The sequence below is a fragment of the Myxocyprinus asiaticus genome, chromosome 21, assembly GCF_019703515.2.
Source record: "Myxocyprinus asiaticus isolate MX2 ecotype Aquarium Trade chromosome 21, UBuf_Myxa_2, whole genome shotgun sequence".
NCBI lineage: Eukaryota > Metazoa > Chordata > Actinopteri > Cypriniformes > Catostomidae > Myxocyprinus > Myxocyprinus asiaticus.
In genome coordinates this window covers 25,749,141-25,763,065 of record NC_059364.1, presented here as the reverse complement: position 1 = coordinate 25,763,065, position 13,925 = coordinate 25,749,141, and the positions used below count along the sequence as shown (strand labels likewise).

The 13,925-nt window shown below is 41.6% G+C and overlaps 1 protein-coding gene across 1 annotated transcript in view; it reads left to right on the top strand.

Annotated features, from left to right (window-relative positions):
• Positions 1-13,925, top strand: part of LOC127411711 (LIM domain-binding protein 3-like) — a 55,146-nt gene that overhangs the window by 19,064 nt on the left and 22,157 nt on the right. Inside the window, exons 3-5 of the mRNA XM_051647407.1 lie at positions 4,078-4,153; positions 8,402-8,424; positions 10,099-10,302. Coding sequence (XP_051503367.1) covers positions 4,078-4,153; positions 8,402-8,424; positions 10,099-10,302 — 303 coding nt within the window. The remainder of the gene's footprint in view (positions 1-4,077; positions 4,154-8,401; positions 8,425-10,098; positions 10,303-13,925) is intronic.

The window sequence follows — 13,925 nt, the reverse complement described above, 5'->3', positions numbered from 1 at the left end:
AACCATTTCTGGGTTACTTTCAAAATTTAACTTTCTGTGTTGTTGTGTGTATATATGTGACTCATGCAGAGCAAGTGCCAAACGTCCTGGTTACTTTCATAACCTCCGTTCCCTGACGGAGGGAATGAGACGTTGTGTCGATGTAGTGACACTAGGGGTCACTCTTGGGAGCCCCAAACACCTGCTTTTTTAAAAAAGGCCTATGGGAATTGGCGAGTGGAATTTGCATGCCACTCCCCCGGACATACGGGTATAAAAGGAGCTGGTATGCAACCACTCATTCAGGTTTTGTGCTGAGGAGCCGAGACAAGGTCCCGGCCATTTCAGCGGGTAGTTCAGTGTTGTGGCAAGAGGGACACAACGTCTCGTTCCCTCCATCAGGGAACGGAGGTTACGAAAGTAACCAGGATGTTCCCTATCTGTCACTCACTTGACGTTGTGTTGATGTAGTGACACTAGGGGTTCCTATACAAAATGCCACAACTAGCTGAACTGTGTTACGTGGACTGGTGGTGCAAGACGGGTGGTAGGCCACTTAGGTCTTCCGCGTCCCGTCCATGGGCCAGACATGGAGGTCTGGTTGCTGGTGCCAGATGGTGCCCCGTCCCTGAGAAAGAAGGTCCTTCCTCAGGGGAATTTGCCGGGGGGTGGGGGGGGGGGGCTGTTGCGAGGAGGGTGAGGTCCGAGAACCACGTCTGGGTGGGCCAGTAGGGTGTTACTAGGATGACCTGCTCCTCGTCCTCCCTGACCTTGCACAGGGTCTGTGCAAGTAGGCTCATTGGGGGAAACGTGTATTTGCATAATCCCGGGGGCCAGCTGTGTGCCAGTGCGTCTATACCAAGGGGTGCCTCGGTCAGGGCGTACCAAAGCGGGCAGTGGGAGGATTCCCGGGAAGCAAACAGGTCTACGACGGTCATGACGACAGCCGTGCGCACCTAATGTGTGACCCAGGGAACAAGGAAACCACCGTTTTGTTGAAGTTTTGGGTACCGCAGCCTCTTGGGCATGCGGCGACAAAAGATTCTCCTCCCGGCCCTCCACCGGGGGATGGAGTGGTCTGTCTACCAGCTCCATAGAAGTGGGTCTCCTCATCCCTTCCTGATGTGGGCTCCATGCCGGGGCCGGGCTGCAGGGGCGGGCTGCGGGCTGCGGCAGAGCCGATGCTGTTGCTGCAGGAGGACACCCTTGGCGACGAGCAGACGGGGTGCAGGGTTTTGAGCCGTGCTGGGGCAGGATGTGTTGAATAGCCTCCGTCTGCTGCTTCACCGCAGAGAACTGCTGGGCAAAGCCCTCGACGTTGTCGCCAAACAGGCCAACCTGGGAGATGGGGGCGTCAAGGTACCGTGCCTTGTCAGCCTCTCTTATGTTGACTAGGTTGAGCCAAAGGTGGCGTTCCTGGACCACCAGGATGGACCTTCGTCGCCCGGAGAGCGAGGTCGGTCGCTGAGCGCAGTTCCTGCATCAATTCCGGGCACAGGTGCACCGCAACTGCCTTATCCATCTGGGGAATCACCGAGTACCCCCTGGCAGCCCCACCACCGAGGGTCAGGGCAGTGAAAGGTGCCCACCACGACCTCGTGGGCTCCTCATGCACCTCCGGGAAGAAAGGGACCGGGGCGGGTGTGGCCGTGAGCAGTGCTCCGGGCCTAGGAACCAATCGTCAGGCTGCGAGGGTTCAGGGGGGTGGAGGGTTCCACTCCAGCCCGACACACACAGCCGCCCGGGCAAGCATGGCTGCCAGCTGCGCGTCAGGCTGCGACTGGGCGACCGCAACCGAAGGTGGGAGCCCAGTCGAGTCTTCAGCATCAGACTGGACAGCCCGCTCTCTGATGCTGCAATCGAGAGCTCATCCACTTCGCGAGTGCTGAAACGAGATCGCGAATTCGCCCTGAGACGAGCCGGCGGTCTCATCCCAGCGGGGCAAACGAGCGTACTGGGGAATGCAAGGTCCATGGGGAGTTACCCGGCGGAGTGGCTCCCATTGGGGTCCCCAAATCGCCCCCAGTGCTAACCGACGTGGCCTCAAACCTGTAGGTAGAAGGACTGAGGTGGGGAGCCGCTGGGGTGGTCTTTCCCTCTAATGAAGGAAAAACCGCGACCGCAACATTGCCATGGTCACGCTCTTTCAGTGAGAACATGACCCGTCCACGAACGCTGTCTCCGTGTGGGCAGCGCCCAAGCACGTAAGACTGCGATCGTGGCCATCGGAAGTGGAGAGGTAACGACCGCAACCAGGAAATACACGCAAACGGAGATGAATCTTTAAAAAGACACTCTCCGTTAATGCCACTCTTTTAGAAGGGAAAATATACTATTTCAGTAGGAAGAATATACTCTTTTAGCTGCTGAAACGTCCAGGGGCGTTCTCTGCACTTCACCAGTGCAAGAGGGGGAGAAGCCGCTGTAATGTGCTGTAAATCCAACAGTTTTTCGAGGTGAATGGATCGGTAACTTGACACGTCATTTTAAAAATGCTAAAACCCATGAAAAACCCCTGAAAAAGTAGTGAGATGCATCACAACAGTCAAAGACCAACAATTAAAAAATAGCATAGAACAGTTTTCCCCATGTGTCCTGTCTAGGCTAATAGCCACTAACGCCTTTATTTATACACACTTTGTCAGCCTTCATTGTGATATTTCAAGGACTTGACTTATAAGAAAAACAAAATGCCCAATTACCAATGTGCTTTTAAGTCCTCGTGGTTGCGTAGTGATTCGCCTTTGGGCGGTGGAGGATGAATCCCAGTTGCCTCCGCATCTGAGACCGTCAACCCGCGCATCTTATCACGTGGCTTGTTGAGCACGTTGCCACGGAGACATAGCGCGTGTGGAGGCTTCACGCCACCCACCGCGGCATCTGCGCTCAACTCACCACGCGCCCCACCGAGAACGAACCACATTATAGCAACCACGAGGAGTTTATCCCATGTGACTCTACCCTCCCTAGCAACCGGACCAATTTGATGCTTAGGAGACCTGGCTGGAGTCACTCAGCACGCCCTGGGATTCGAACTAGCGAACTAGCGAACATTTTCAAATTTTTTTAAACTATTTGTTCTATAAAGTATATTTTTTGTCCTTTGTGTGCCTCAAGGCCAGCAGTGTTTTTAATGTAATCTGCTGAAAAGATTCAATTTGGCACAAGGTCTGTTTGAAAAAAGCATTCAGTTCTGATGGCAACAGCAAAAATGCCTTCCTCTGTGGATGGGGTTCATTGTGTTGTTATTGTGACAGTGGGGTTCAATCTAAGTAAAACCAAAAGGAAAGTTGGCTGCTTCACACTGCCCCCAACAAACATCATTTTCATTTTGTGTGATCATTTTCACACTGCTCCAGCAAACAACAACAAGATTGGCAAACTGAAGGGGGTCGCACACCGGACGCGTCTTGCGAATGACATGGCACATCATAAAATTTGAAACAACTGTTTTAAATCAAGGTACGCACACCACCACCACCGCTGGCCGTCTGTCGGCGGCGCCCAGGTATGACTCCGGAGGCTGCTTACATTTCTGACGCATTGTGACAGTGGGGTTCAATCTAAGTAAAATCAAAAAAAGCGCAACTTGTTTCTGAAAACTCATGTTTTCCTTTAAATTCGACCCAAATCATTATCAAAGGACAGATTATTTACTCTAGTGTTGTTCATTCTTGAAGAAGGGAAAAACCTTGGTAACATTTGTGTGTACTGTCTGCCAACGGAACCGCATCGATGTACCCTGTGGTTGATACCTGTGCCGTGTCCTAGCCGTGACGCAGCTCAGCGTGGCGCTTCTCGTCCGGTGTGTGACCGCCTTATTCAACAAAACCCAACAACTGAATTTGGTGTTTGTTTGTGTTTGATGTTTGTTGGTGTTTGTTGGGGCAATGTGAACTAGCCTTATGCTTGCATTATTTATCCAGTACCATGCATGTTTATAGTTGCCTACTGGACATTGTAATTTTATCATAAGTTATTTAATCAATTTCTGGCCATAGTCTAAGCTGTGAACTTGACAGTCTTTGAGTTCACAGAACTACTGTCCTCAAAAAAAAAGAAAAATGAAAAATCCTTATTTACTCTGTTTTATTACAGGTCAAAGCGGCCTACCCCAGTTCCCATGGCAACACCAAGGATTGACTCCCCTATGCCTATGATCGCCCATCAGAAGGTCTGTCATGCATTACATCTCCCATTCTACAAACATCTGCATTCAGTATATGTTCATGCATTCCGATATTTCAAATCTTATACAATTTATCTTCCATTCCAAATTCTTTAATTCTGATCTTACACAGAGACTCATGAAGACAACAGGACTTAGAGTATGTAAGGTCCTGTAAAGAGTCATGTAAAGGGGATGATTTGGCAGTCTATGTTGAGGGCCCTTTTAAAGGCTACAATAATGGATTCTTGGCTTTGGCTTCCACTCGACTCAGGATGTCTTTATTTTATACAGAGGACTTCCTTTTAAAGGGGTCATGACATGAGAAAATCTAATTTTCCTTGATATTTTGACACAGTATAAGAGGTCATTTTACTATAAAAACATACTATAAGTTTCAAAACTGAAAACGTCCTCCCTTATAGAAAAAGAGCCTTAATTTAAACCAAGCTGCAAAAATGGCTCGTTTGGAATTTGTGGAACTTGTGACTTCACAAGGACCAAATATATCTGCATATGCAATGCCTATTTTTCCATCATTGCACCATTGGCCCTGCCCACTGGTGCTCGTCAGTCACTGAAGGAAGAGAGATTGGGCCTGTCATGCGAGATTCATTTTAAGTGGACATACACAGGACACCTTCAAGTGCCTGTCTGGATTTAAATGTTTTCAACATAAACGTGCACTAGGCGAACGGCATGTACTGTTATCAAACATCTCGCGCCGCTTTTAAAACACGTGATGTCAAGTTATAACTCTAAAATGGATCCCCCATTTTGTTTCATTCAGCTGCACTGTCTTGCTGTTGTGCTGTTTTCAAGGCGTCCTGAACCGTTGTTGCACCCATCTGTGCTATATTTAGTTGTTGGTCTTTTGTAAACATACACTCGATGGACGCCTTTTATCGTTTTGATGCGATTCCACACAACACCTGCAATGTGCGCCGCATTTTAAAAGAGGCAAAAAACTTGTCTCATTCTGCTGCTGCCACTGACTGGGAGAAAAACATGCTCTTCCGTGTGTAAAAAAACTGGGAAAATGTGAGATGTGAAAACCAGCGTTTCTGCTTTGGCCTGTTGAATCCGGTTGAAGCACCCAACGTCAACGTGGATTGAATTACATTTGTGTATTCAGAAGATTTCATTGTGAATTGCTTGTGAAACAGTCACAATATGATTCAAGCTTTGCAAAGGACTGTTATTGAAAGAGGGGGCAGTTAAAATTGAACTATTGTACAAAAAACTGTAAGTAACCAATTTAATTCATGAATATTTCACATAACATGAATGTTTTATAGTTTATGCTGTGAATGGTTAGATACATAAAGATTAAATGTGTTGGGTATACATTATGTGTTAACCCTGAAATGTAGTTTTAATGTTGTGTGGAGTTGGTTCATTTTCTTCGGATTTTATTTCAAATATAGCTGTATTGGAAGCGCTGTACGATGTTAGCCAATCACAACAGTGGGTGTTTACATTGAAGTCTTAAAGGGCCAGGCAGCTTAAAACCGAATGTTTCAGACAGAGGGCCAGAGACAGGGTGGAAAATTATTATATACGACTAAATTATGACTGTTTGTTGGGAAAAAAGAGAAGATAATACAATTATTAAAAAAGAGGATGTCATGACCCCTTTAAGTTTTCTGCTACTTGTAAAAAGTCTTATGATGCCCCCTAGTGGTTTTAAATCAGCATTAAAAAAGTAAATTTTCATTGAGTTTTGCTTAAGAATCACGCAAAAGAAAGAGAGCATATCATTAAAACCTTTTTGTCAGAGGTACTTAGTACATACATGCATTATATTCTGCATTTCAGAACTAAAGGAATAGTTCACCCAAAAAAATTACATGAGTAAATTTGAATTTTTATTTTGTGGGTGAACTATCCCTTTAAATTTCAAATAAGTACTGATCAAATCATTAGTATTTCAGTTAATTTTTAAACTTGTTAAATCATTCTTGGCTCTCTTTTGACTAGCTCCGTCTGTTCTCTCCTTTTCAACCCTGTCTACACACATATATGCCTCCCTTTAAGGATCAGCCTGTGCAAATTAATGGGGGTCTCTCAACTTCTACTCAAACAAACTCCAGCTACTCAAGCAATCACACCAACCAGACCTATAGCATAGTGGTGAGCAGTAGTGGAGAGGCTGTGTTGCCTACTCAAAGGCAGTCTCCTTCTCCCAGGGACAAATCCACCCCCATGCAAAAAGGTCAGCAGTATAACTCCCCTATTGGTCTGTACTCTGCCGAGACACTGAGAGAGATGGCCATGCTACAGGAGAGGGCTAAGAGCTTGGGGTCAGACATTCCTAGTGGGTATGTAATCATGCATAGAGCTAGATTTGATGCTAGCAGCCAGGTGTGGTACACCTTAACTATCCCTGTTCAAAAAGATTAAGTGAAGTAAAAAATGTTTGATCTGTATTTTTGTCTTGTTTTCCAGTTAAAAGTTCATAAGAAGCAAAATTGTGTGTGATAATAAGACTTGTTTTTAAAGAATATACAGTATATTGAATTGATCTTACCCCATTGACATTTTTTAAACAATAAACATCATTACATTTTGTTAGTTTTATTCTTTAAAAATAAGAAAGCGTCTAGAATATTTTTCGATGTTGTCAAAATAAAATAAAATGTTATATTCTCTGAAAACAAGTTTGAGTATTTTTATGCTTCTCAAGTAAATTCAAATGTAAATGTAAGTTATTTTTTACTGGAAAAAAAAAATACTTTTTCAAAAATTATCTATTCAGTGCATTTATGAAAGAGCAGAATCTTTCCAAATGATTTACACAGAAATTTGTTTTGCTCATGTTTATGAATAGTGCCTTAAAACCCTAAAGTTTTTAGTTTTCACTAGAGACTGACTGTTTGTGAACCAGTGGAAGATGCATTTTCAATCAGACATTGTCATGAAATTTAAAAATATGTTTTAGCCTTTAGACTAAATTTTGACATCAGAAAGGTCAGTCAGGGAAACCCCAATGTATATGGGAGGCATGGTTCAGCCCCACCTGGTTGCTAACGTCCCTCTTTGACAGAGGAATGACAGCGGCTATGCAGCATTCAGAAAAGAGAGGTTACATCTGTTACAGTGACCCCATTCCACAGTGGCAATAGTAGAGCAAAGGAGGATCTAGTTAAGGCTCCTGAAGGAATGTGCAAGATGGCAAATTTGAGCTGAGGCTTTAGTTGTTCCAATGGCAGCCCTCCTTCAGGTACAGTGTTCAGGTTATACCAGATAATGCATTCATCAGAGGGTTCAATTTATGTGATTGCCAGACATAATGCCCGCCTCTAATAATACTCAGGGGGAAAAATATGCATAACAAAACACTTTCTGCTGCGTTCTGCCATGTCATCTCAATGCAGTGGATTTTGGCAGTGCTGTTGTGGATAAAGAAATGGCTGACAGTTTTCTGTACCCTCTCAGTTTACCCTCTTCCTCATAATGTGTGCTACAGCACAGAGGAAATCTCAGGCCATTGACTGATACAGTTAAACTTTTACCATAGAGACGGGGTGAGAGAACACCTGTTGCACTTCTCTCTATAAAAAGTCATGGAATGTCAGGGTTCAGTTTCCTAACTACGCTGCTACACTGATACATCCCCCTCACACCCTCCTGTTACTTCTTTACAAGTAGGCACTCAAATGAAGACATATTTCTCTTCCATCGTATGTTGCCAATGAAACGAGTCACATTAATGTGGGCACTTATGTGCAGTTATATATTAATTAGCCTTTTTGACAGGCTACCTACTGTGTGTGCACAAGCACGTTATATATTGCATTCACCCCAACCACACACACATACACAATCAAACACACAAACATTTTTCCTTTTCCTTAAAGGTGAAGTTTGTAATTTCCACTTGTGGCACCAAATAGAATTGCAATCCGTTTTTGTTTTTTTTAGCAGCACGACTAGTCTAGACATAACAACATTGGCTAAACCAATTATGGAAAATTTAGGGTAGAAATACCAGTTTGTCCAAACCAATGAGGTCTATAATATCTGTAGAGTGCAAAACCTTGATGCCCTGGTCCTAAAAATGGCAGACCTGATTGGGAAAATTGTTTGAAATCAGTCATTGTTTTGGTGCAAATTGTGGTGCAGAAATTACATACTTTTTTAAAATTACAAACCTTTAAATATCAAAGAAGTTCCACATAATGAAGAACTTTCACTGGCAGAACCCCTCCATATTAAATTGTAAATTCTTTCTGTTTCCATCTGCCATTGTAGGTTATTACCAACACTCCTGTCAAGTTAGTAACAGCTTCCTGGCATAACATTTAAATGCTCTGTGTGGTATACGTGCATGGAATTGTTTGGAACTGCCTTTTTGGTGTGTTATCAACAATTAAGTGTGGTTAGTGAGATTTGTCTTCCTGTGCAATCAAAGCTTGCTTTAATGGTGAACTTATGCTTAATGTAAATCCATACTACAACACAGAGAAACGTATATGATTAGCTGACTTACTCTTTGAGTGCTGGATGTATATAAACTCTTCTTTGAAAAATAAGACGCTTTCCTCCACTGAGCCGAATGGTTCTGAGCACAGTGAGTAACGGTTCCGGTAGCTGTAGCTAACGTAGGAGGTGGCGACTCTTGATTAGTCACTTTCCAAGTCCAGTCCATTCTAATACTGAACACTACGATGGAAAAAGAAACCGAATACGTGCCAATGAGCCCGGATCGGTAAGCAGGTCCACACGGAATCTGCACTAATAGAACTCTACTGAAGGCTGTGCAGATTTCCGCAGAATTGGAATGCCTGTCGTTCACAAAGCTCGACGTAACCTTCCGTATTTGTGAATTAGATATTTTAGCTAATTACATTATGCTCTCAGCTCCTTTTAGCACATTTTAGCATGTTTAAATCAATGGTAACACTTTACAATTGTGTTCCATTCATTAATATTAGTCAGTGCATTACGTATCATGAACAACCAATTATCAATATATTTTTTACATCATTTATTAATCTTTGTTAATGTTAGTTAATACAAAATAAAAAATGCAACTTTTGATTTTAAGATGTTTAAAATTATTTTAATATGTTGAAATTAACGTTAACTAAAATAAATAAAGGCTTAAGTATTGTTCATTGTCAGTTCATGGAACATTATTGTAAAGTGTTTCCTAATCAGTTCTGTAGAACTACACTGATTTAACCCAAATCAGTATAGATAATACAAGGAAAAAGTCCCCAGATTCCATCTGGGCCTGTCCTTATATAATAATCCCAGCTAGTACTGTGTTGTAGTGTGTGTTAAGGGTGGCTATAGGTTTGCTTTGGCTCAATGTCTATATGTTTTTCTTAGAACTCATGTTTAATGTGTAGAGAATGTTTTAGCTATAGTTATGTGGATACACAAATTATTTGGTCCTCTTTGGACAAGTCTCTGTTAATATACTGTAAACACAGTGGGCCTTATTCATGAAACACGAGCCAAACAAATTTGTGTGTAAATCAAAAATTCAATTAAATTCAATGGGACAATTTCCATAAGAATGCATTCATGCACAAATTTGTTCTGCTTATGTTTCATGAATAAGGCCCAATGTGTTATGTTCTACTGCATGCTGTAGTAATGCAAATCGTTTTATGTGTCATGATGCGTGCAGAAGTAACCTGTGCTGTGTAAAATGTGTGTTTGTTGTGTTGCATAATGGTTGTGTTGATTACCTTTAAAATACATTGAGCCTTTATTTAGCCTATTTTGTGTTTCTATTTAGTTATTATCATACTATAATTAATTTAGTTTGTCTCACCTACAACACCTGTCTCACCTTTCACTCCTGAATAAACCTTCAACCCCCCCCCCCCTTCCCCATTTATCTCTCTATCCCTTTTTCAATCTCTCTCTATTCTCTCTTCTCCCAATACTCATCCCTTACACTTACCTTACCCTTACTCATTCCCTCACTGGCACAGCAATGAGTACCTGCCCAGCTTCAACCCCATAGCTCTGAAGGACACTGCCCTTTCCACCCACAAGCCCATTGAGGTGAAGGGGCCTGGAGGCAAGGCCACCATTATCCATGCCCAGTACAACACTCCAATCAGCATGTACTCCCAGGATGCTATCATGGATGCCATTGCTGGTCAGTCCCAGGCCAGGGGTAGCGAGCTGTCTGGGTAAGATCTCCTGCACCTAACTGTGTCTTCTCCCTTGCCACATGACCTGCATGAACGTCTTTGCCATATAGCCAAACAGCCATGCTTAACTAGGCCAGCGCTATCTGCTCAATGCTGCAGAGGCTAAAGATTTCCCAAGGATGTCTGATGATAGTCTGGATATTGTCTCTAGCATTATTGTTTCTGTGATCCAGTAGTGGTGTAAAATGTTGTATGATGTGTACATGTTCTCTGAATGCACACAGAGGGCAGAGAAAGGCAGTGAGCAAACTTCTCAAAGCCCTTAATATTAGTAAATGTAATATTTAATTTCTGCGAAGCCAGCCAGATTTTTTTGTGTGCTTTTGTTGTGGTTAAAATGATGGAAATTGTCAGTTGGAGAAGTTAAGGGTCGTGGTTTATTGGCATGCTGTCTGTTTTAATAGCAGATCTCAATCATCTTTACCCTTGTGGGCTTTGTGCACTGTATTTGTGCACATTTTTGCTCCTGTTTTCTCACTGGGATTGAATTTGAGCTGTGATCTACATATTTTAATGTGTGTTGTTATTGTTGTCAACAGTGATTCTTGTGATCTGTGGTATTTGTATGGTTTATAATGTAAATGAAAGGAGCCACTCTATGCTCCTGCTTATCTATTCTCTATACTTATTTCAGTGTAGTGTCAGAAGCCACTCTCTGGTGCATAATGTGGAAGCTTTATCTAATTATTGCTCTCTCACTCCATTCCATCCATCCAATCATCTATCTATCCATCACTTCATCTGTCCGTCACACTGTACATCACATACCCTGTCCCGTCCATGCCTTGCCCAATCCTAATGACCCTGCCTGGCAGCAATGAAGCGCTTTCTGGCTCTACCCTATCGTAAGTAGCCTGATCCATGTTTGATACGAGCCTTTTCTTTTTACCTCTGTCGCTCTCATTCTGTATTTTCCTCTGTCACACACTGCAACCCTTTTCTAATATGATCTATGTTCTTCACAGAATCTGAAGTTCTGCAATGCACCTGACATTTGTTGTGCATGAGAAGAGACTGTTTTACACTTCAGTAATGTTTGAAATACAGTGGTCCCAAAAGGCAGGGCTGTCACTAATATTCGTGGGGCCAAAGAGGACCTTAGTGAGTCCTCCAGGGCACAAAAATGTTCCCAGTTGTTTTCCCCGACGATGGCCCTGCCAAAAAATATTTGAACACTTAAGTCACAATTAAAAAATGTATGATTGTGTTAGATTCTTTATTAAAATATTAAAGCAAGTGGCATTTGTTTTCAAGCCGTACAGCACAAATACTTTTCAAGTAAAAAGAATGATATTGTTCAAAATTAAGACAAAAAGTATTTGGACATTTTCTGGCTGTCAAACGTTAGTGGAGCATGTTCATAGTTAATGTAATGAACTGCACCTGTTGTTGCTTTGCTAGGACACCTGTGCAAACTGAGGAGAACGTCATACATCCACTAAAATGACACTGACATCTGTTAAAGTAGTTAAAGGTAATGGCTAGGAAAAATTTAGTTCTGAAAAAAGGTCTTGCATCATTTGTTTGCAAATACCACTAATGCAACACAATACTGTAACCGGACATTCAAGATTGTGGGTACGAAATGTAGTAGTTCACATTGAAAAACCCATAACAGTAGATTACTCATCTGTATATGCAGTCTGTCCTCGTCATTGTCTGTGGCGGTTATGGCCCTGATGCAATGCATTAGGGCATTTTAAAGGCATTTTAGATTAACACATTTTAAAGTGTGCCTTAAGTGTCCAAACGTTTCTTAATACTTTTTGGGCCACTGTATCTGGATTTGCATTTTAATTTAGCCAAATGCAATGATGACATCACATACTCCATCTGTTCAAACTGACACAGACTGTACCTTTCGTTTTGCCTCGTTCCTAACCCTTCAAATGCCCCTCCAACATGACAATGGCTCCATACTTGATCTTGCTGCAAGGATAACTTTGAGAGTCTTGGGTGTCAATTTTGTAGTTTGGTGGAAACTTTTTTAAAAGGGTGAGGTTTACAGAAGGAGGGTCTGCTATGTATCAGTGATTCAGTTGTAGATGTCAACAGACAGTTTTCTGAAAGCTCTTTACTACGCTGTCATTCTTCTGGGTAAGAGATATAGGCTATGTGTACAAAATATTCTTTGTTCTAGATAAGTGCATTTTGTAGTAATAAGCAAGTTTCTGCCCTTTAAAATGCCCATGCTTCTTTGCTGTTTATTAGCATATGTATGAAGTATATTGCATATTTATATACTGTATATTTACCTAAATAAATTAGTGATAAAGTTAAAGTTCACCCAAAAATGGAAATTCTCTCATCATTTGCCCACCCTCATGCCATCCCAGATGTGTATGACTTTCTTTCTTCTGCAGAACACAAATGAAAACTTTTAGAAGAATATTTCAGCTCTGTTGGTCTGTACAATGCAAGTGAATAGTGACCAGACCCAAGGGCGTAGGTTTGGTTTGAAAGTTGGTAGGGACATAAAGCAAGGATAATATTCAAAAAGTTGGTATTAAGAAAATGTAAGAAAATCAGAAATATAGGCAAAATAACAATGTAAAATAACAAGAAGGCCTATAATTTCTTACAGTATTTCTCTGCCCCACCATGTTAAATATTAGCCTTTTGTTTTAATAATTTCTAAAGAATAAACAAATTAAGAACTGACCACTGCACGGTTAGGAGGGAAAATGTGATATGTGATAAACTTGGATAATATGCAGAATTATGGGGTAAACCTAATGTTAATGGGTCAAAATCAAATGTTATATTTTTCAAGAATATTTACCTTGATAAATAATATCCAAGGGACATAAAGTGACAGTCTGTAAAATGTATTATCCAGCATTAAAAAAATGTAAATCTAAACAAAGTGTAGGCTAAATTAACAATTTACATGGGCAAAATGACATCACAAGATGAACAAATGATGGGTAGAATGGAACAATAGAACATTGAGATTTTCCCCCACTTTCTGCACCATTTTTAGCAAATGTAGGCCTCCTGAACAAAGTAGGCTTTAGGCTTAGCCTACAATTAATTCGTTTTTTTTTTTTTATAACAAAAACCTTATTTTATTGACAAAACATTATTTTCTAATCCCGATGCTCTTCTCCAATGTGCAAAATGAAACATTTATTGGGAGTTATATCAGCATCTTAAAATCCTGCTGGTCTGACACAATTGTTCAATTTTTAAGGTGTCTTCCTGAAGAGGGTGCTTGCTTGCCGAAAAAGCAGAATCGTCTATTGGGCTGCATTCAAAACTGACATTTATTACTTTTTGACAGGAAACATATTGTACACGAAAAGTATGCTTCTTTAAATCTACTAATTTCAAGATACTAATGGAAATCCGCCCACGTAATCTCCAGAAAATAATAAAAATAAAAAACATCCTACAAACGACTGTGACTGGTGCATCCTGAACAGCAAGAAAAGTAACAGATGCCACGTGACAACACCATTTGTGTGCTGCTTTAGAAGAGGTAGGACAATAATTTACACATCAGTAATTATACTAAGGACCTTTAATAGAAAATAAAAACATAGTATAAAGTTAAATTATTTTCTGTGTGGTAAAATTGTCCAAATGTTGGTCGTGACATT